The sequence below is a fragment of the Peromyscus californicus genome, unplaced genomic scaffold (genome assembly GCF_007827085.1).
Source record: "Peromyscus californicus insignis strain IS unplaced genomic scaffold, ASM782708v3 Scaffold_5__1_contigs__length_169319896, whole genome shotgun sequence".
NCBI classification, from domain to species: Eukaryota; Metazoa; Chordata; class Mammalia; order Rodentia; family Cricetidae; genus Peromyscus; species Peromyscus californicus.
Genome location: NW_026294573.1, coordinates 159,603,287 through 159,626,750, shown reverse-complemented (window position 1 = coordinate 159,626,750; position 23,464 = coordinate 159,603,287). Strand labels below are relative to the sequence as shown.

Here is a 23,464-nt window from a genome sequence, read left to right as displayed (position 1 = left end):
CTCTTTATTTTGCAAATCTCCACTTTCGTCTTTATTTGTTCATGTTTTCCTTTCCATTTCTCCCATCTGGTCCTTGAGTTCCATCCTGCTTTTTGGTCACAGATAAATTGGAGTTGTGACTATCACTGTGCAGCTCTTAGTTGCTAAACTTGTATTAGGTAAGCCTAAAGGAGATTTTAAATTTTTGATAATTGGCTCTCAGTACCAACTCTCTGCAGTAATTCACTTAGATACCGGTTGTTGTTTGTTGAGGGCTTGACATCCTGCAGGCAGGTGGCTCCCCACCCGCCCCAAACCTCATTTCTAAGGATAAAGCCTGGGGCTTTGTAAATAGCATACAAGCACCCTATCATGGAGCTAGCTTCCCAGCCGTGGATTTTTAACAATGTCCCATTATGTAGCCTAGGTTGGCTTCTCAAGTCTTTGATCCTCACGTCCTCACTTCTGGAGTTCTCCGGTTACAGGCATGTGCCACCACACCAGGCAGCAACTGTGTTCGTACATGCCTATACATAAGTGTTACAACAATTTCATGAAGATTCTCTTCATTATACAGATCATGAAACTGAGGCTTGGAGAAGTTAAGGGATTTGTCCCAAACTCACACAGCATGAACACAGCTCCCTGACTCCAAAGTCCACATAAAGAAAATATATATGGGTCAAGCAGGTTGCTCCATACGGGCAACAGAAGCTAGTGTATAGTTTTTTAAAATGTTTCCTCACATGAAATGGTAGGTCAGGTACGATGGCAGGCATGTTACTTTTAAGTGGAAAACTCTACACATATGACTTACCCACAAGAGGACCACAGTGTTCTTGCATAATTGCTTGTGAATTCATTGCTTCTCTTGATTTAATCAAAAGACAAGAAATTGTTAATGATGTGCAACATGTCTCAGAGATGAGTGGCAGGAATGATGAATCCAACTTGTAAACCTCACGAAGAGCCAAAACTTGTCTTTGCTCTTCTGAAGAATGCTATCTTAAGAAACTGACTTGGATACCTCTATCAAATACTCTTGGCTTTTTTTTTTTTTTTTTTTTGATTTTTCAAAAAGGCCTTCAAAAACTAGGTTTCTGGGTTATCCATTGTCAACCATTTTAAAATAAAAAATCTTATCAAATGTATGCTGACAGACATGGATATGTGAACAAATGGAATTCTCTAGGCCTTTGAGGAAATAGCATCTTTAAACCTTTCATGAGTGAGAGTAGTCCCACTGTCTTGGCAACGCTGCTAAAATCATTGTAAGCATTTTGAAGTAAGATAAATGAGGGACTGAATACAGGATTTCTTTACATTAAAGCTATCGCTGGCTTCCTCCATCAGATGAGCAGGAACTCCAGTTCTGTTTTCTTCAGAACTGATGTCAGGTAACTCAGGCTTTTCAGCACAAACAGTCCATTCTGTTGCCAGGTGACTTCTCAAAGTGACATGTACAACAGCGTCTGATTCCACAATGGCCGTGCTGCGAGCCAGTGCCACAAAGTCCAAAACCCTGTTACTGAGTGTGTGAAAGCTGGTTCTGATGGTCGTAGAGACCTCCATACATGACAAGAGAAAAACTCGGAGATGATAGATTTTAAACACACACACACACACACACACACACACACACACACACACACACACAGAGAGAGACAGAGAGAGAGACAGACAGACAGACAGAGACAGAGACACAGAGAGAGAGAGAACATAAAGCCTCTGTTGATCTCTGGGTTTTACAGTTTTAAAAACTGACACACTTTCAGTGTCATAAGGTTGATCATAAAGCACAACTAGAAAGGCAGGTTTCCTGACTTGCAATTGGCAAATTATGTTCACTAAGAGGTACCTAGTTAAGTTTGTATTATATAAATACACTTACATATTGAGCCTCTGAATGGATGTTTCTGTCTAAAGGAGTCAAATACTCCAGGGAGGCAATTACTGTTTTTAAGATCAGGATAGCCACCCATCATCATACCATCAGGTCTTTTATGAATCCTGTTTTTGATACACTGGACTTAGTGATATAAGAAAGAGCAGATTTGTCTATCTTATGTCGGCAGAAAACAGAAGTTCCCAGTACTACAGCACTATAGGCAGGAACACTGACAGGAAAATATTATAAGTTTAGGCTCCAAACATAGCTATCTGACATTTCAAACCACCAGTATGCATCTGTCAGTGTCAACAGTTTAAACTTGAACAAAGCAGTAATAATAGCTAACTCTGTGCTCTGCTCAGCAAGCACAGTAGACGTGTGGCTGAATATCATTCCCAGGACAATCTAATGGAGTTGACATCATTATTTCCACCTTTTTAAAATAAGGGACCTGGAATATGGGATCATTATTTTGCCTCCAACAACAAGAAAATAGTCAAATAGAGAAAGGTATATCCTTAAGAGTGTTTCTTTTTTTGTTTTTGTTTTTGTTGTTTTGTTTTGTTTTTCCTTAATGGTTACATTGTCTTAGACAAGAATACAGACTGGTCTGCTCTTAAGTACTAAAAAATGCATCGAAAATTTCAGTTATAGATTTTGATGATGTAGAAATCTATCCCATGAAGTGCATGTAGAAGTGTGTGTGTGTGTGTGTGTGTGTGTGTGTGTGTGTGTGTGTGTGTGTGTGTGTTTATTTTTTCAGTGTTACAATCCAGGGCTTCAAATATGCCAGACAAGCACTCTTGCTGCATACCCCTGACCAAAGACTAATTGATTACTTTTTGAAGCATGGTCTTCATTTGAGTCCTAGCTTGTGCTTTAACAATCTGTTTGAATAAGCATATGGAAAATTTAGTGCTAATATGATAGAAAAACATCAAAATGGGTTTCATGCTTAAAGATGAGTAAGGAGATTAAACAGAACAGAAATTGCTATAAAACAGCCAGTCTGGCTTACACAAGGTATATCCTTGAGACACTAAACCTCTGCTTTACCAGAAGCAAAGACCTGTATAATACAAAAGCTTGTGCCTTAGGCAGAGCCAAAATCTGAGTCAAAAGGAACCTACAAAATGGCAAAGACACATATGTAAAGAAGTGGTAGGGAGCAAACCGGAAGCTGATTAAATTCAGAGTGGAGGGTAATATTACCTTTCTGGGGAATAGGAGCTTTATACATGTAGCAAACAGGCTTCTTTGCAGGGAAATTATGCCATCCAAGTTAAACTTTTTTTTTTTAAAGATTTATTTATTTATTATGTATACAGTGCTGTGTCTGCATGGCCAGAAGAAGGCATCAGATCTCATTACAGATGGTTGTGAGCTACCATGTGGTTGCTGGGAATTGAACTCAGGACCTCTGGAAGAACAGCCAGTGCTCTTAACCTCTGAGCCATCTCTCCAGCCCCCCAAGTTAAACTTTTATAAGATTAATATGACTGACTAGAGTTAGAAGAAAGAAGCCAAAGCCAGTTTGGAAAGGTTTGGGGAAAGAGCAATATATGTATAACAAGAGCAATAGCCCTGGGAATGGGGAGGAGGCTGGTGCAGGTAGTGGATGAACATTCTGCAATAATGAGGTTGACTGTTTCAAAAAAAGGACAGAGGAGGGAGGAGATGTCCTTTCCAGATGAGTGGCAGTGCCTTTGGTGTGGAAGATGGAAGTCAGAAGCACGTGTGGCTGTGAAAACAGAGCTGCTGTGTTTATTCAAGACAGGCTCTTTCCAGATGAGCTAGTGGGAGGGCCAGATAGGAATCTGTGTGCTCATTCCCCGAGTCAATATGTGCTGCTCCATCCAAAGAACCTTCTTTCCTTAAAAACTTAGGATATACAGGATTTACTGGTTATTTCCATTGCTATTCCTCATTAAGAGGTTATAAAATCATTACCAAACTAACATACTGCAAGGAATCTTAAGCTCCCTTCTCAATATGTACTGTAGCAGTCACTGGGTGCTTACTATGGATAACACACACACACACACACACACACACACACAGTGTGTGTGTTATATAACATATACATATAAACATATATAACATATTTAACATATACATACGTGTGTAACATATTATACACGCCTATATGTTACACACACAAATATGTAAAACATACACATACAAGTATTAGAAGAAATAATCTCACCTCCCATGTCAAGCTTTTAGCCAGATGAGAGATGCCTTTAGAGCAAGCATTATTTATGCATAGTTTGAATCTCCCACAGTGTCTCAGCCAGGGCAAGAATTAGGAGTGCTGTAAGTTTTAGACGAAAGGAGTGTTTTCAGTTTTTGTGCTAAGGGTTCCTCTTTTCTTACACTTGTAAACCAGAAGGAGCAGTAACATTTCACATCCAGAACACGTGGCTACTGTAAAAGGAGCTACAGAGGCTTCATATGCCTTGGACTGTGAAAAAGAGAGCTGAATAATGGCCAGGGCTAAGAAACTGTTCAACATCCCGCTTTCGATAGCAACTGTTTTGCAAACAGGAAGAGGCAGCATAGAGACTTTAGCAAAGGAATAGCCAAACGTAAAGCCCAGGGCAGGCACCAGCAGCCCCAGGAGAAGCACATCTAGGTTAGCCGTTCTCAGAAACACCAGCCCCATCCTGAAAGCCACATAGATCCCGACAAACGTTAAAGTCAAACTCAGAGGCCGAACTACTCTCTCTAAACAGACTGCTTTCTCAGGAGCCCTGTGCTTGATGACTACACCGACCGATATTGGTATAAGAATGAATAGGAGTGTAGACACGATCTTGAAAACAGGAACGTGAAATATACCTGCTAATCCTAATAGCCTACTGTATAAGTACGAATTGACAGGCATCATTATCAGGGCCAGGGATGTTGATGTGCAAGTCATCAAAACGGCCAAAGTGACATCTCCTTCCAGAAGGAGAGCAAAAAGGTAGCCCCCGCCTCCCCCTGGGCATGTGCAGGTCACTACAAATCCAAAAGCTTGTGCTTTGGGCAATCCCAAAATCTGAGACAGGAGAAAACCACAGAATGGCATAAGAAAAAACTGTGTGACTGCCCCAAGAACTACTGGCCGAGGTCTCTTCCATACTGTTTGAAGTACCTGGAATTCAATCTTGCAGCCAAAGGCACATTTATTTAAAAGGATCATCGATAAAACAAGCAGCAAGATGTATCTATTGACATGCATAGGTGCCTGGAAGAGGCTGTCTTCTGTCTGTCCGAAAACTCTGACTTTAATATTCTTTATCTCTTCGATGAGTCTTTTTTGCCTACCTTCGGAATCCCAGAGTTGAATGGTCAGATTCGTCTCTCCTGGGAAAGTCATTAGGCAGATGGTAAAGTCTGTGGCGTCCAGCGAGGTCTTGGTCACGTTCACCACCTGCAGCACCGTTGGATCATCTGATTTCACAAAAAGGTAGCTGGAGCTAGGCTGTTTACCTTTATAACTGGACTTTACAACGACAGTTTCTTCTGCCTTAGCAAATGACAGTATTTCGGTATTTTGTATGTTCAGAAAACTGAGAAACGACTTCCTTGCTTCTCCTGGGGTCACCAACAAAAGTAGGATTACAAAAGATTTTCCAAACATCTTGAAAGGTTAGAGCAACCATATGTGGCAACTCGGTTTTTTCAAAAAACAAAAAAAGACCATTCTTCTTGCCGGTCTTCAGTGGTAGAATGCATAAATGGGAGTTAGGTAACAGCCGGGGTTTGGTTGGGTCAAGGTCCAAGAGGAGGGACTGCTGTACTTCAAACGAATATAGAGCCATCTAGGGAGTGATACAACCAGTTTAACTTGTAGTCAAGAAAAATGAGAAGTAAACCCTTGCATTTAACAGGTGTCCCTGTCACAAAAACCTAATCTCTCTTCCTGAGTTCCTTATTACCTGAGGATAAACTCTTGGAGTTATTATTCTTTTAGTTCTCTTTTGTCCTAAGGAAAATAATAAAATGAAAGCAGCGGGGGGTGGGGGGGGGGTGGGGGGGGGTGGTCCTAAGATAGATACTAATGCTTGGGAATTCATTATTACTATTCCATCAAGTCAGAAGCAAACAGCATAATCTACATGCTGCTGTGACAGGAGAGTGTGTAGTCGGGAGAGAGGAGGAGGAGGGGAGGGACTGAGGAAGAGGGAAGGATGTAGGGGAGAGGGAGGGAGGGAGACAGAGAGAGAATTAATGAAAATTGGCACATGAAAGAAGCCAGTTAGCTGAAAGACTGGAAGCCCCTTCCTATTAAGGCTGTCTTCTAACAGAGCATGCGCAGAAAAAACAAACACCGTGTGGGGCAAATGTGCCAATCAGCTCTGAACAGGTGGCACTGAACTCCTAACCCTTCTCCAGCCCAGGCCCACTTCCATCGCTTTTCCTGTCACCATCCGTGTGTCCATCCCTAGTCCAATTCCTTGTTCAGGGTCACAAGCAATTGGAAATTGGAGCAGGTGCCCTATGCACCCTGATTCACACCTGTAACACTGGGGCCCTAAACTGCAAGCCATAGTGACCAAGAGAGGTTCAACTTTGTTCACTTGAAGTTAGTCATGTGGCTGCCATTGTGGCTACAATGGCTGCTCTTGAGACCATCCTTGATACTAATGGTTTTCTGGAGTTCTAGAGCAATCTATCAGGCAAAACAAACCCTTAGACTGCCCTTGGTGTCTGTCTGTAGGAAAACGTCAGGCACACCACCAGCTAACTTGAGCAGGTGGTTAAAGGTATAGCCTGGCTGAGTGGCAGTTGCTCCCTGGCATTTGGAATTCCTCAGTGGAAAGGTACTGAGCTTAATTCTAACGCTCTAGTCTTTCTTAGTAACATGACTCACTGTGCAGAGCTAGGGGTGTGGGCAGCAGTCACCTGACCCAGCCGTGCCTCAGCTTCCACAGGTGAGGAAAAGCAGTCCACAAACTCAACTGTGCATTTCCCAAATGAAAGGATGCCAAGCAGTGAAAATTCAAACAGTAATCTCCCCACGACTACAAATGTCTATTCTACTTGTGTGTGTTAGAATACAAAGTGATGCACTTCATCTTGGCATTTTCACAGTTTGACAGATTTTTAAAGAGACTGTGTATGTGTTTTTCAAACATGAATTTGGCATCATTTAGTTCTATGTAGGACATTAAAAAAAAACAACAAACACTTTTACCAGTGGGGAGGACAAGCAACAGGACTAAGCTCTGTTTTAGGACAGAGTATCACTATGAATCTCTGGCTGGCTGTCCTGGAACTCACTAGGTAGATCTTTAAAGTGACAAGAACACCTGACACTGAGAAGGCTAACACAGGAGAGTCACAAGTTTAAGGCCAGCCTGAACTACACAGGAAGAACTTGTCAAAATGAGTCAAGAGCCCAGTGGGGTAGCTCAGTAGGTAGGGCACTTCTGCCAGGGTGCACACCTGAGTTTGATCCCCAGAACCCACATAGCAGGAAAGACCCCGTCCCCCCAAGTTGTCCTCTGACCTCCACACACATACTGTGGCATGTGCCCGCATATACCAAAACTAAATAATGTAATTTAGAAAAGAAAATGGCAGTTACCCTTACAATTATATGACCTAGTACCTTAATTCACAGCTTTGACCAGATCCAAGCAATCTGAAGTAGGTATGTTTTTCCTCTCAAGTGCTTTTATCTAGAGTTGTGTTGTTTTATTTTGTTTTGTTTCTCTTTCAGGCTCTCCCAACCCTTCTTCATATCTGAAAACTTCGGGACTAAAAGCTGATCACTGTAGCTGGGAAGAGTCCGATCATCCAGCTTTCTCGTGTGTTTCCTCATTCTTTAGACTGACGCTCATTAGTACTAAGGTGTTATTTCAGTTGTTCATCTGCACTCATCTCCTATGCTTTGTGTGTTTCCCAGTACAATTGTAATGGACCGTCGGCAGTCAAAACTCTAGGAGTGATGGGGACGGTGTAACCTGCCGTTTCATTAGGCAGATTTAACCCAATGCCCTGCGTTTGCTGCTTTCCGAGTGATTTGGACACCGGGAGTTAGGGGGACTGAGACTCACCTGCACATCTTGTCCTCTTTAGACTAAGCATGCTTTAGCTGCCAGTCCTTAGTACCAAGGATGTTCCTCCCTGGCATCTTTCAGACCTGCGGGCTCCACCGGCGAGGACCTGACCTAGCTTACAGTGTGCCCACTGTTGTTGGTCCCCTCTGGACAGCCTTGTCCTTTTTGTCTGACCAAAGAGAGAAGACATTTTTTTCATCCTTCTAGGTTTCAATCCATGCCAGCCTCATTTGCCCTCTTCTCAGTAGGTATTATTTTTCTGCATATTTAGTTTTCATTCAATTATATATGCTGACTACCTACTGTGTGCAAGTAATTGTGATTAATGTAAAGTACTGGTTTGTGGGAGCCCGTTCTCGGGTTCCTTTTGGCTTTACCCAGCAGGTCCTCATAGAAGATGATTAGGACCACAGGCCTGAGTGCAGGTGTCTGAGATGGTCTGCACTTGGCTGTGCCGGGGGAGGAGGTCTTTTGCTCCACCCCTTGGCATCTCTATAAAAACCCTGGGGCAGAGACAGGCCCGTTGGAAAAGGTTCCAGGCCCTCTCGAGGCTATCCTTTATTTTCTATCTGTTTATCTCTGCAAGATTCTCCGCAATAAATCCTTCTATCTAATATTTCCTGCTGCTCGCACTCAAGAAAACTCTGAGGAACTGTGGGGGTGGTGGGTAAACGTCCCACACTGGTTGGCATTAAAACTTTCTGGTATCTCAAAACAAAAAACTAATCCAACCCAAAACCAAACCAACCCAAACCAAACCCAACTCCTGGTATATGGATTTTTAAAGGATTATTTCTATTGCTAGTTTGATAGTTTCCAACAAAACAGCTATTGAGACATGGCTATATTGTCCATTCACTTATTTGCAACCTGCCTTACAACTTCGTATGACAGTTCCAAGTATATGTATACATATCTCCACTGTGCCTGTATTGGCAACTAGACATTAATATGTCAAGTAGGCATGCAGGCAGCTATGTAAAGGCATGAATTCAGAACCTGATAAAAGCTAGAAAGTATCACTCTTTATCACAAGGACATGAAAAAGATGGAGCTGAAGAAGACCAAATGAACATGCTGAGTTTATTCCTTTAATTAAACCTGAAGTCATGAAAATTGGTACAGAAGGGGGGGGGCAATTAAAAATACTTGATTTCCTTCTCTAGTGTAGTCCTGCATCCACTACAGACAGAAAACATTCCTTCTCCTCAGGTGTAGACAAAAAGCCTCCCCAGAGGACTTCTTTCAATGTACAGGTAAATGCAATCATTTTGGTGGATATTTTGCTTTGGTACAATGAAGGAGACTGTAACAAAGTCAGCCTGTTCATCGCTCTTCTCATCTGTAGTACATTCATACCAACAAAAGGCGAATCAATTGGTGAAAATTCTTTACCAGAAATATATTCGGGGCAATTACATGATACCAAGAAAATAACTTTCCCTTCTTAGGTTTGAGGATTCTTATCCAAACACTTGGAAGATGTAACGAGAGGATGTCTAAGCTTCTGCAGTTCATGTGCATATATCAATTCATACATCATCATTTAGGTCTACAGTAGACCATGCATTCTGGCCCTGTAATCAATTAGGCTTAATTACAGAACTTGCTTAAAACAAAATCAACAGGGACTGAAGCATCTGCCATCTGCATCTTCCTCTGCCACAAGAATGGCAAAACCACAGAATGGTGGGTATGGTATGAGCTGGAGCTTGGAGTGAAGGTGGTACAGAACGTGCCACAGCAGGAAGTCAGCAGCTGGCATGGGCCTAACAGGAAACACATGGTTGCTGATGTTTCTACACATAACCCAGGAACAGTAATAAAAATAATACTTTACCATAACTCTCAGTACATAGTTAAACTTCAAAACACAAAACCTGGAACTTAGTAGAAAACTACTGATGTAAATTATGACCTAATGGAAATAAATTATAAAAAAGCAACTTTTAGAGTTTTTAATTATTTCTACTTGTAAATTCTGGCTCTAATTCTTGAGTGACTATTCCAAGTAAGAGTCAACATTTTTTAAAGTCTGTTCTTCATCGTTGAGATATTCCAAAATAACATTTCCACCATTATATAAAGGGTTGTCCTCCCTAGTGATCCACATTTCCAAAGTGTGATCCAAGGGCACGGCTTCTCCTGAAGGGACGTGGCACAGCCTCAGCTTCTGCTGAGAGAGAAACAAGTCACCCGGTGGTAACGACACATCCCAGACCCTGAAGGAGGAATGCTGACTGCACAGTACCTTGGCCGTCAACTTGTTGTTCTCATTTCGAAGGCTGGCTAGGGAAGCTGCGAAGTCCACGACCTTCCCAATGCTCCATCGGTGGCAGAAGAACATGGCTTTGCTCTTCTCTTTGCTCCCCTTTGGTAAGTAGACCCGAAAGTAAATTCGTTCTGTCTGTGTAAGCAAAAGTTAACACATAGATTAGACACATGATGCGAGACATTCCTTTTGCAGCTAGTGGTACCCTTTCCTCTCTTCTTTTGCTCAAAGTAGGAAAACCCTACAATGATGTAAGTTTTAGTGAGAAAACCAATCGTGTGGCCCATCTAACTAACTGTATGTCCAAAGACCCAGAACCCTAGCTGGGCGATCTGTGTAATGACAATTGTGTGACCTTTTTATGTTCAGGGACTGTGGGAGAAGGAGCTCTCTTTTCTATGTTGAGTTCCAGTGATTCAGACCTGGACTGTAGACTCCCCTCATATCCCCTAGCCACCCCTGAGTTAAGAATGAATTCAACATGAACAAGAGAGAAATCAAGAAAACTGATGGATCATTCAAGAACATCAGAATCCCTCAACATGGGCCCCCGTTCTGTTCTGCTTGGAAACAAACTGGTTTCAACTGTACTTCCTGGAATCAAGTTCCTGTCATTCAAGAGACAAGGCTTTTGGTACAAAACACTTGTTTGTATGTTAACAACTTTACTACTTATCGGAGGCAGAAAGATTTCTGAGAACGAAGAAAGTGAAAAACTAGAGTACAGTAAAGCCCCAGAAAAATACTTTATTAATAAAACAGGGTTTCAGAGATGGGATCTCTACCATAATCTGTGCCTTACTGTGTTCTTCAGTTGTATTTGTTACTTAATTAACTTGATTAAAAAAAAAAAAATAGGAGGAATAGGATCTTCCCTGATTCCTAAAAACTGCTTTAGGGAGACTGTCTTCACAGGTCAATTCCCAAACAATAAAGTGTTGCTCTAAGTGAGGCATCTTTAATGGGAAATGTTGGGGAACAAAAGAAGTTATCTTAAGAAATAACACAGTGAAAACAATGCCTGAATTTAGATTGAAGGTCAGTGGGATTTATTATAGATAAAAACATTCAAAGGCAAGAGAACCGCTGTAACAGCCTAAGTGGTGGCCACGTCTGTCACCAGCAGCCCTGCTCCCAGAGAAGAGCAGCAAGCATGCAAATAGGAAAGGGAAAATGAAAACTTACAGCCTCTAAAAATCGGTCTTAGGACCAAAAAACGAGCTAACAGGAAGCTGAAGCAGGAGGTTCATGAGTTTGTAAATTTAAGAACAGCTTGGGAGACCTAGTCTCTTAAATAAATAAACAACAACAGCAACAAGAAACATAAAGAAAACTACAAAAACAAACCCCACAGGCCATCAGGGCTTTGGAACGGATAGTGCAGAGCTTAATGGTGGCTAAGTGGGAAATAAATAGAGATAAAGACAGGGCTCTTGGGTGCTCGTGGCCTGCGGAGAGCCTGGTGTGGGACTCGGACTCGATATCCTATCAGTTACCTTACAGTTTCTTTTTCCTTAACAATTTCAGGGAGACTAGAATCTACAGAAGCAGGCTAAGGGACTGACTGCTGAATGCTGGCCTGGAAACTGCTCAAAGACATCAGTACAGAGGAAGGCACAAAGGCATAGCTATGTCTCCCTGACCGAATGAATAGCTGAGCTCTCCCAGCTCAGTGGCTGCCACCGCAACAACCCCTGCGTCTCTCCAGAGCAGAAGCATCACTCGGCTTAACTTAGGTTTGAAACTGATGCTCTGGGTGGGTGGGCTGGAGAGAAAAGACTGAACTGCCACGGAGGGACTGGGAAGTAAGGGGAGAAAAATTCAAGAAGCCCTTCAGAGTCAAGATGAACTTGTGGAATCAAACTTCAATTTTAAAACCAAGTAATGTACATAACAAATGTAAAAAGATATTAAAGTAAGTGATTTGGGATGCAATGAGAGACATTATGTAATATTTCCCATAAAAATAAATATAAGATGAAAACAAGCAGAGGTAAAACAAGATGTAGATATCCAAGAAGAAATACAAAAGCTAAAAATATGGCTTCTAAAATAAGAAACTCAAACCAGGTAAATTCCTATCATCCTCAATTAAAAGGTTTAATTAATGAGACGATGGATTTGAAGGTCATCTAGACAGCAGCATGAAGGGGCACAAAAAGGAGTTATAGATTCCTGGGACAGCCTGGACTACATAAAAACCTATCTCAAAAAAAAAGAAAACAATCAAATAAAAACAATGGCCATAAGAGGAGACAGAATCAATATTCATCAATAGGGAAAGGACAAAAAGTCACATCACACATTTCATGGACTATGATGCACATTTTAAAGACAGTGTCAGCAATACTAGCACACAGGTTTTTTTCTACTAGGCAATGGGCAGACAGACAGATGACTACATAATCTATCTGAAACATGCTTTACTTTCATTTATAGCCTCATCACTAGACATTTATAAATATATATATATATATATGTTCACAGACACACATGTAATGTTATGCTGTATGCTGGTTAGTTTTTGTTGATTTTACACAAACTAGAGACAGCTGGGAAGAAGCCTCAACTGAGGAATTGCCTCCATCAGATTGGCATGTGTGGGTGGCATTTTCTAGATTGCTAATTGATGGAGGAGGGCCCAGGCCCCCGTGGGCAGTGCCATCCCTGAGCACATTGTCCTGAGCTGTATAAGAAAGCAGTCTGAGCAGGGGGAGCAAGCCAACAAGCAACATTACTCCATGGTTCCTGTCTGAGTTCATGCCCCGACTTCTCTCAATGATGGTCTGTGACATGGAAGCTGAAATAAACCCTTTCCTCCTCAAGTTGGATTTGGTCAGTGTTTGTCACAGCAACAGAGAAGCAGGGACACATAAAAATGGCTAAAACTCTGTATGCTTGTATAGTCTGAGTTTTTCCTGGCACTCACTCCATTGCTTAAGTTAACCTCGAACTCCTGACCTCCCACCTCCTTCTCCTAGGTGTTGGGATTTTAAAGAGACTATCTAGAGAAGCTCCCTTCCCTAAACACAAGGATCTTCACTGAAGAACAGGTGTTAATAACAATGCACTGAATAAACCTGAGATTTATTTACAAAAGTAAAGTAGGCCACAGTCATACAACAGAATAATGTGTAGCTACTGAATGAGCTAGACCATAACTTGAGTACAGATAAATACCAAAAACATGATGCAAAGTGGGGGAAAGAAGGCTCCGTGTGGTTTACTGCCATCTCTACAAAGAGGAAGAAATGCAGATGTATGGCATATTTATACAGACTCTCCAGCACGCAACCTTTAGAAGTGACATGTCAGGTTTAAGTTGCATTCAATGGAGGGAAGAGAAAGGAGACCACACGAACGTCTGACACGCTGGCTCTTCTCACCTGTGGCAGTGACTTGTCCCCGTCGGCATGCAGCTTCAGCTTCATCAGAGCCACCTTGGCGGCTGTCCCGCTGGTTTTGGCGCCTTTCCGGCCTTTATTCACTGCCCCTCCTGCCTTGGTGTCTAAGGAAGAAGTATCAGCATGTAAGCACTTGCCCATCACAATTTCCAGATTTTCTTTTCTTTTTTCTTTTCTCTTCTCTTTCTTTCTTTCTTTTCTTTTTTCCTCATGTTTTAGAACAAGGTCTCCCTGTGTAAGCTTGGCTGGCTTGAAACTCACTGAGATCTACCTGCCTCTGCTGGGATTACAGAAGTACACCGCCATGCCCAGCTGTACCATTATGGCCTTCAGCAAACATAAATTGCACAGTACAGCTCTGTTAAGTGTATTTACATGACTAATGGCCAATCTAAGCAAGTTATTGCTGTGGGAGGACCCTTCTGTACGCCATGAACGTGTGCTCTCATTGGTTGATAATAAAACATGATTTGGCCTATAGCCAGGCAGAATAAGGCTGGGCAGGAAAGCCAAATGGAGAGACAGGGAGAAGGAAGGGTGGAGTGGAGAGATGAGAGCCAGCCTCCCAAGAAAAAAGATGTCAGAGAACCTGCAGGCCACAGCCCACATGGCAATGCACAGATTAATAAAAATGGGCTAATTTTAATGTAAGAGCTAGTTAATAATAAGCCTGAACTATAGGCCAAACATTCAGTAATTAATATTAAGCCTCTGAGTGAATATTTCAAAGCGGCTGTGGGACAGGGCGGAACAGAAAAACCTCTGTTTACAAGTTATACATCAAAAAAATTCACAGGCATGTGCTTCTTTTTGACCTAACCAATTTAATCTAAAGTGGCCACTGATGTTTTTATAAGACACTTCCGTTTTTAACAAAGGCCCCACCCTTAATACGGGATAAAAGCTCTACTGAACTAATATATTGACAGAGAAACTAAGCTAAGTCATAGCCATGCTCTTTCCTGGTGCCTCATATTATCAGCAACATTCACAGCACAGCCAAATAGCCTTAGTAAAGTGTATTCTGTAGACAAAGCTGCCCATCATGCCAACCTCATCAACATACCTAGCTATAATCGTTAACACCAGATCTAAGCTGCCCCAAAATGAGACCATCTAATGAGAACCTTACAATTTTCTGATTTTCACTGCTCCGGAAGGCTTGTAAAAATTAAAATGCAAGTTCTTGGGGCAGTAGTGATGGTTCAGCTGTTAAGAGCATTGGCTGCTTTTCCAGAGGACCTGGGTTCAATTTCCAGCACCCACATGGCTTATAGCTGTATGTAACTCCTATTCCAGGGGATCTGACACCCTGTACTCTCTCTGGCCTCCAAGGGTAGCAGGCATGCCAGTGGTACACAGGGAAAACACCCATACAAATAATTTAAAAAATAAATAAAATTTTAGAATGCAAGTCCTTACACTGGGCCTGCTAACAAACCTCCATAACTGGTGATCAGAAGTAAGAGGCAGGAGCAGTGGAGTAACAGATGTATACCAGGAAGCAAAACAGCCACACAAGCTCGCTGGGACTCACCAATAATGTCTTTGACAAGTTTCTGTGTGGCAGCCATTCGAGGCTTTGGGATCTCCAGTTTTTCACACCCATGATCCGACTGATGACGGTGTCTACAAGTAACAGAGGAGTTGGCACTCGCTCATGTACAACCAAACAGATACAGAAAGCTTGAATGGTTTAGGTGATTACCTTAGGCAAAAGTTCTTCTCACAATAAGGGCATATCACTGCCACGAGCTCTACTTCAGTACAGTCCTTGAATGAGCACGAGTAAGATTTGTGTTCATCTGCCTTCGGCCTCTCCTTGATTACATTCACCTAAAACAGTAAGGGGGGAAACTATAGTAACCAGGGTTAGATGGCATCACCCACATCATTTTGGTTTAAATTTACTAGGTTAAGTTATCTATTCTCACATACAAACGACAAGGACTGTCTGTATGAGAAATGACTACTAGGCTTATTGTTCCACTTTGTCATGACTTTTCTAACGACTATTCAGTTTCCTTACCTTTTTACTGAGGCTGGGTCTTACTGTGTAATCTCCAGCTGGCTCTGAATCTGCAGTATTTCTAGTTTGGCGTCCTGCGTGCTGGGACCACAGGAGTGTACCACTGCCCCCAGCTTACTGCCTACATTTTACCCCCTGCTTTGTAACAATGCCACACAAGGAGACCCTATAAAAATCTGCCCGGGTAGTCAACTCGTCAACCCTCAAAGGGGAGTCATAACTGCTTCCTATGCCAATTGTAGGAAATGAAGATCAATTTAGGACACAGAACCCTTAAAAAAATCACATCTGTAACATGAGGCGGTTTTCAAAAACATTAACTGTTCCCCATGCTATGTGGAATATTGTATGATCAGAAAATGTTACACCAGAACACAAATTGTTTTTTTGAAGGGGAAAAAAAGAAATAGATTAGTCACATTATTGAGCACAGAGTAATTGGATTCCTAGAGTTAAGTAAATCTAAGAAAATGATTGCTCGAAATCTGTAACCCTAGGAAAATTCATTATATCAATGGTGGAAACATGTATTATAATTAAAAACCTAGCCGGGCAGTGGTGGCGCACGCCTTTAATCCCAGCACTCGGGAGGCAGAGGCAGGTGGATCTCTGTGAGTTCGAGGCCAGCCTGGACTACAGAGTGAGTTCCAGGAAAGGCGCAAAGCTACACAGAGAAACCCCGTCTCGAAAAACCAAAAAATAAAATAAAAACCTAAATTTTCTTCCAAATTTGCTACAATGACCTAAAGGTAAAATTATTTTTACTTGAAAATGTATCTGATAATGTAAGAGCTATTCATAGAAATCAATTGGTACCATAAAAAAAAGAGCACAGAGGGCCAGATTTATATGTTTTATAAGAGAATACAATACATTCCTTCCATTCAGTCTTTCGTAATACTAACAAGTTAGGTAATTTTTGCTTTCCTCAAACAGATCACACCAAAGGGTCAGATTTGGACTAACACCATGCAACCTTAGGTTTTAGAACTGAGAGAATGGAAGTGAAAATTCTCCAGTAGGACTCAGTGAATGGTGGCAGGGATAAACCCACTGAAATTATCTCCTTACAAGCAGGTGCTTCCATTTCAATGTGGGGAATTCTCAATGAACTCCCCGCCCTTCTGTCTTGGAGAGAAGCGATGCCAAGTAGTATCTGCGCATCAGGCTTTGGACAGCTGTTCCAGATGTCCTCAAATGACCCACCTGCTCTGCACTAAGCTTCCTCCTTTATTAGTAGTGATGAGGGTGTTGCTTTGGTTTCTATCTTCAGCTTCCCTTCTCAATCTATTCACATGTTTGGAATCAGGACAAGGATGTTCTTTTGTTGGACTAAGGGTTTGCTCTTGATGGCCTGGGGCTGACTGGGTCCAAAAACTTGACTGCCATAGAATCCTATCACCAGACACCAGTGAAAATGAACACTATAAGGAAGGGAACAGTGAACTGGAAGGACAGCATGATGTGTATCATAAATGCATAGCCTAATGCTATGAGTGGGCTTCCTAACCAGAAACGTTAAGAATAAAGATTATGAGGATAAAAAATGTATAAATACCAATCAGAGCAAATTTTCTTCAAAGAGAGAAAAATACTAGAAATGCAACAAAAGATTCTTTATATAATTCATTTAGGATGCTAATGTCTGGTACATTGACTAGCTTTAATTCTAATCAAATTCTAAAAGTGCATGAATACAAATATATAAATTATGTCAGAGATATATAAATTATGTAAGAGAAAATAAACATACCTCAGGACAACCATGAGAGTCCTTGCTTCTGTGTTCAAGGCTTAAATAATTTCAAAACAGTGTTTATTTAAATGCAATCAATTAATTCACTTAATGATAACAGAAGTAATTCGGGCTATTTTAACATCTCACATCTTTAAGGTGCATTATGCTCACTACACTAGTGACTTTCATGTAAGAACAAACTGAAATCCACAGAAAGTAGTGTCTACAGTCTCAAATATAAATGTCCACCTGCAATTGAGTAAACAATACATCACTCTGGTTATCTTTTCTTTGGGTGCTTTACAGTGCATGCAAACGTCAACTTCTTCTGAAAGGAATCAGTTAAATGAAGGAATGCAATGTCAGGCATGTCTTCTCAAATCCCTGAATGGTGCACAGGTCATATTTGCAAGTGATGTGTTCAATGCACTATCCATTTTAAGAATGTTATAGGCTGGACTCTTTTCATCTGTTAATTAAAATACAGAAAATAGTCACGGCTGGATTTTTAAAAGCTATATTCTTTATATGTGGACATTACTGTCTCGTTGTAAATTACGATACCTATTCTTGAAATCCACATTCATGACTGCATTTCTTGAAACTTAAAAGATCAATGATATATATGTATAACTAGCTAGTCTGTGACTAGTCACTTTCCCTTTTTCACAAGTGATCACAATGCTGAATACCAACTGTCAATGGCTAAAATACAACCATTTTAAAATCATTCTAATTTTCAAACACCAAAATTCTTTTCAAATCCTACATAAAAACTTACCAAAATATTCCCGAACAACCATCACATACAAATGGAAGAAAATCTAAAATTGGAGGAAAATATGGTAGGTACTGGTCAGTATCTGATTTTGATTTAGCTTTCTTAAGCAAAAAGAATCTACTGGCCAATTCTGTAAGAAAATTTTCTTTCAACTGTCCCTGAGTAGCAAGTAACCCTGTAATCTCCATTAAACAAAATCTACCAAATTTTCAACTCTAGGAAAAAGTGGCTGAACCAGCAGGAGGTAGATATCACTCATAGTAACTTTGTTAAATCAAAAAAAAAAAAAAAAAAAAACAAAAATGAACAAACAAAAAACCACTTTTTTTTTTTTTTTTTTGGTTTTTCGAGACAGGGTTTCTCTGTAGTTTTGCGCCTTTCCTGGAACTCACTTTGTAGACCAGGCTGGCCTCGAACTCACAGAGATCCTCCTGCCTCTGCCTCCCAAGTGCTGGGATTAAAGGCGTGCGCCACCACCGCCCGGCTAAAAAACCACTTTTTTTGATGGTATTTTTCTTCTTTGTTTTGTATCCGAGACTTACTGGGTGTTGTTTTTGAGGACCATATACTACTGAGTCTCCATTTGGCATAAAAAATTCTAGGTTTTAATTCTGACTCCACTTAACATCAATCTATCAATATTAAGTAGATTACCTAATAATAAAGCCATGGATATACATGATGTAGAATATGTAAGTCTCTATCTATCTATCTATGCATATGTGTAGCAATCTGATCTATATCTAAATCTATCATACCTTATTAGTTATTTTGTCCTAATGCTGTCTATACACACATTTTGGAAAGTTCATAAAAGTATCGATTCTCAGATTTGGAAACTAATTTAATAATTAGATTTATCTAATGATAAAGATAATCAATCACTTTTTGTGGGTTTATTTTTTGTTTGACACCAAGTTTCAAATGGCCCAGGCAGGCTTCAAAACTCCTGATCCTCTGGCCCCCCTTTTTCAGACTCTAGAGTGATGGAATTACAGGTGTGAGCCACCATTCCCAACTTAATGACTTTCTAAATCGACTATATCTTAAACATTAAATTATAGCAAGTAGCCACATGAAGCTAGATATACCAATCATACTACTTTCACAATGAAAACCAGAAGATACAGCTCAGTCCCCGTTAGAGAAAACTCTAATAGTCTAGAAAAGACAACACCCTATAGGGTATCTTAGTCCAACACGAAAAGAGGTTGTATGTAAACAAAAGGGAGCCTTGAGGTGATCATGCTTGCAGAATAATGTTTCCCTCCACTGAGAAGTGCCTGATGAGCTACCACTATTGTTACTAAATAAAGTATCATGCTGCGAGCTTCAATTTGATACCAAGAAATTAAAGATACATGTGTTAATATGAGAAACTGAAACATAATAATCTGCAAAAGTTTTATATCTATTTTTAGATTTATTTATTTCGTGAGTGTGTGTGTTCTTGCGCTTTGACACACATGTGGATGTCAGAGGATAACTTTTTAAGAATCAGTTCTATATTTCCATCATGTTTTTGAGGCAGGATCTCTCTTATTACTCCGGCCAGTGCCCTCTGCATATATGAGCCTCTGCATGTATGCATATATGAGTTCTACTGCCCCTGCTCCTGTCCACCAGAGAACTTGTTACACACTGAGCCATCTCACTGGCCCATTATGCCACTTTTCAATGTGAAAAACCGGGCATGCTTGCGATTTTGAGACTTAAGAGTGATCAAGCATATATTATATGCCATTCAAGGAAGCCCAAGACGAAGAGTTATGATCAAGATAATTTCCTAGTATCCGATATCCCCACTTAATTTTAACCCTTTTCAACTAATCCAAAAGAGACAGATCTCAACTTAATAAACACGAAAGATATGTTAAACTGGAAAGGATAAACTGTATCGCAGATAGACATTTTTAGACATAAGTCAGCTTGACCAGATGTACAAAATGTAACAGTATAACCCAGATGACTAAGTTTCCATAGGAAAGGACCATGTGAAAACAAGTTTCGACCTGCTTAGTGGTTCATAACTACAGTCAATGGTGAGGGACATATCGAAGTAACAATGAATTAAGTCACCTGTCCTGTTGTCTTTGCTTACCACAGGCTTCACACTGAATCCAGGCCAAATCTAAGAGCTGGATTCAGGAACTTGCTACGAATTGACTGAAGCTGCAGCGGGATGAAGCCCTACAAAAATATTCGGAGTGCAGTCCAGTCGGCAAAGGCTGTGCTGTCTGTGAGTCTAAGGCTTGAAGAACTTGCCGGCTACAGGAATATAACACCTACCACCAGGGTCTATGTTTAAGACGGGGTCTCTGTTCAATGGAGAGACCACCACTATATTATTTATTAAACCTTTCTAAAATGCAGTTTACTAATCTGCTACTAACACTCAAGTGAACCCGGCACCAAAAGCAACGCTCTGTTTGTTCAAACAGTGATGATTTAAACAATGATTGAGTGGGAGAGTGCCTACGGACCCGCTGGAACAGTTTGAGGGTCAGAAACCCTGAGACTTCTAAAAGCCCGCGAACACAGTTAAAAACTGATGCTGTTCAACTCATTCTTCTGAAGAAACAAAACAAAACAAAACAAAACAAAAAGCCTGAGGCAGTGGATGCGCCCAGGCCGCAGTGGTAAGCACAGAGGGGAACTGCAGCCCTGATCTACGCCCTTTCGGCCCCAGGCTTGCTGAGCAAAGCGACCTGGAAGTCTGCAAGGTCTGCTTTTAGGACCTGGGTGGAAACCCAGGGGGCCACAAGTTTCACCCCTTAAACTGAGGGATAGCAACCAACGGCACCCGCCTCCTCCCCCGGAAGGCCGCTCGCGCCCGCGTCCTCCCTCACCCGCCGCCACCGCCCCGGCCGTCAGAAGCCGGCCCAGGTCTCCCGCGGCCGGGCACGGGGCTTCCAGCGTCACCTCGCTGCCGGCAGTGCTGCACCTGGCAGTGCTGCCCGATGTCCAGCTCCGCCATCTCTCTACGGCCGCAAAGGCGGGGCGGGGCGGGGCGGGGCGTGCGTGCGGGGCGGGGCCTGCGCGAGGGCCGGAAGTGTCCCTGGCGGAGGCGCTGTGCCGAGGTGCCGCGTTCTCAAGGTTGGGTCACAACGTGGTAGCACTCAGTTCCTGGAGCCGAGGTTTTCGCTCGCACGGTTTAGAAAAACCCAGCTCCTCTTTTGGAAACCGCACCCACCGCTCTCCGCGCTGAGCCTCCAAAATCGGCAAGGGCCTCACGATGATTTCTCGTTTTTCTTAGTGACTGTAATCCCAGGAGCCAGCACACACCTAGCACAAAATGTAGGAATCAAGGGACGTACCCGGACACTGATTACTACTGTCTTGATGATTCAGTTTGAAGTAAAAGCACACACAGTGGAAGCATCAGGCCTTTGTTTCTTACTGTAAAGGTTTCTTTTTCTTGTCTTGTTTATTTAAATTCTGATAGGAAAAAAAAATACATACACCAAAGTGCACAGGGCTCCTCGGTGTGGAGAGAGCATACTTACTCAATCATTTCACACTGTCAAGGCAAGCTGCCCCGACACAGGAGGAAGGGAGCTGTTTGATGTCTGACGCCCTTCCTTGTAGGTGGGGTGGGAAGGGATGTCATTCCACTGACAAGTCACCCAACACCACTCAGAGTGGGTGAGTGACACTCAGAGTGGATGGATGAGTGACACTCAGTGGGTGAGTGACACTCAGAGTGGATGGATGAGTGACACTCAGAGTGGGTGAGTGACACTCAGAGTGGATGGATGAGTGACACTCAGTGGGTGAGTGACACTCAGAGTGGATGGATGAGTGACAATGAGTGCATGAGTGACACTCAGAGTGCATGAGTGACAGTCAGCTGCACTCATGCCAGGACCCCGAGAAGTGTCCACTATCTCCCATGTGACTTAAGAGATTCTCCAAACAGTGTTCTCCTGGAGAGTAAAGCGGATGACTGCCCCACACCACACTCTTTCAGTGCATTCTGGGTATTAGAACGTAGGTCCTCATGCTTGAGCCCGAGCACTTCACTCACCAAGCCCTCAAGATTTCTTGAATCTGAGGCTCAACAGTTTACCTGAAGTTTTATTGTTTCATTTTAGCGCGTGGAGTCAAGCAACAGCAGGTTTTCTAGACTCCTACTGTGCTTAAATGTTCTAAATAGGTGGTAAATATGTATCTCATCAATCCAATCGTAACAAATTTTTTAAGCTCTAGAGGATCTCATAGAGCATAAGATGGTCAAAACAGCCAAGGCTGAAATTCAACTGCTCATATCTCTGAGTCTCCTTTTCTGATTTTTCTTTAGATAGTACTCACAGATATCTATTTCTTCATATATTTATGCTTGATCCCTTCATTAACTTCATCCTCACACTGTCGCGTCCGCCTCGACCAGCAAGGAAGACGCGACGCCAAGCTCTTCTCTAAGCAGTTTATTCAGGAACCTTGAACAATCTTCTGACCCCGGGGAAAGCCATTTTCTTCTCTCTCTCACTCTCTCACTCTCTCACTCTCTCACTCTCTCACTCTCTCACTCTCTCACTCTCTCACTCTCTCACTCTCTCACTCTCTCACTCTCTCACTCTCTCACTCTCTCACTCTCTCACTCTCTCACTCTCTCACTCTCTCACTCTCTCACTCCCCCCCCCCCCCCCACACTCACTCTGGCGCGCGAGCTCTCAAAAGCCAGCCCACGCCCTTTATAGCCACTGGGCAATCAACCCCGTGGTGCCACGTGGACAATGCCGCTAGGGTCAGACATACGCAAGCAAGCCAGATTAGGTCCAGGTGTGCAGAAGCAAGCCAGATCCTAGCCTTAGCCAAACAAGGAGCACCTGCCATTGGGAAGGCAGAAGCCGGACGCCACGCAATCTTTGAGGCACGGCCGCGCGGCTCTCTACATCACACAGATGAAATTCCAGTGGCTTCTGTATCAGAAACTCCTCTACCTATATATTTAATTGCAACAACTTTCTTTGAGCTCTCTATTTCTAGCAGCCTAAGAAACTGCTTTGTGTTATTTGATAACAAAACTTAAGTGCAAAATGAACGCTTTTTCTTTTCTTTTTTCTTTTTTTTTTTTTACAGTACCATTCCCTCCCTAACTAAAGCGGTCTACCACGCTAGGAAGCCCAAATTCCCTTTCCACTTGCCCTTTCTTATGTGTGTAATGGAAGTAGCCACGAAACACTGTTTCATTCTCTAGTTATCAATTTCTCTGGATTATTTTTCTCTGTAAAAAGTTACTTCCTTGCCTGATTTCTCCTCAGTTCCTCATTAGGCACAGAATTCTTCAGTTTGTCCAGTAAAGGTTTTCAGGTGT

General features: G+C 42.0%; 2 protein-coding genes across 4 annotated transcripts; both read right to left on the bottom strand.

Annotated features, from left to right (window-relative positions):
- Positions 1-1,044: 1,044 nt before the first annotated feature.
- Positions 1,045-5,864, bottom strand: Slc10a5 (solute carrier family 10 member 5). The gene has a single exon (XM_052715079.1). It carries the CDS (start codon positions 5,496-5,498, stop codon positions 4,194-4,196), a length of 1,305 nt encoding a protein of 434 aa, XP_052571039.1. The 5' UTR covers positions 5,499-5,864; the 3' UTR covers positions 1,045-4,193.
- A 3,128-nt stretch (positions 5,865-8,992) lies between these two features.
- Positions 8,993-21,156, bottom strand: Zfand1 (zinc finger AN1-type containing 1). 3 transcript variants are annotated; one of them, XM_052715084.1, is made up of 8 exons: positions 21,070-21,156; positions 18,148-18,190; positions 17,382-17,421; positions 15,308-15,435; positions 15,137-15,228; positions 13,582-13,703; positions 10,175-10,330; positions 8,993-10,099 (listed from the first exon to the last, which is right to left on the bottom strand). In XM_052715084.1, exons 1-8 carry the CDS (start codon positions 21,122-21,124, stop codon positions 9,926-9,928), a joined length of 810 nt encoding a protein of 269 aa, XP_052571044.1. In that variant the 5' UTR covers positions 21,125-21,156; the 3' UTR covers positions 8,993-9,925. The 3 variants fall into 3 exon arrangements, with proteins under 3 accessions (XP_052571044.1, XP_052571045.1, XP_052571046.1); XM_052715085.1 differs by having other exon boundaries at positions 8,993-10,096; XM_052715086.1 differs by lacking the exon at positions 18,148-18,190 and having other exon boundaries at positions 8,993-10,096; positions 20,997-21,155.
- Positions 21,157-23,464: the final 2,308 nt, after the last annotated feature.

Bases quoted from the DNA above. Each gene is read 5' to 3' on its own strand.
- Slc10a5 (XM_052715079.1), bottom strand. From the start codon at position 5,498: ATGTTTGGAAAATCTTTTGTAATCCTACTTTTGTTGGTGACCCCAGGA.
- Zfand1 (XM_052715086.1), bottom strand. From the start codon at position 21,124: ATGGCGGAGCTGGACATCGGGCAGCACTGCCAGGTGCAGCACTGCCGG. The intron at 15,229-15,307 runs GTAATCACCTAA...TGTTACTTGTAG, and splicing joins GAGAAGAACTTTTGCCTAAG to ACACCGTCATCAGTCGGATC. The intron at 13,704-15,136 runs GTGAGTCCCAGC...CTTCTTCCTTAG, and splicing joins ACTTGTCAAAGACATTATTG to ACACCAAGGCAGGAGGGGCA.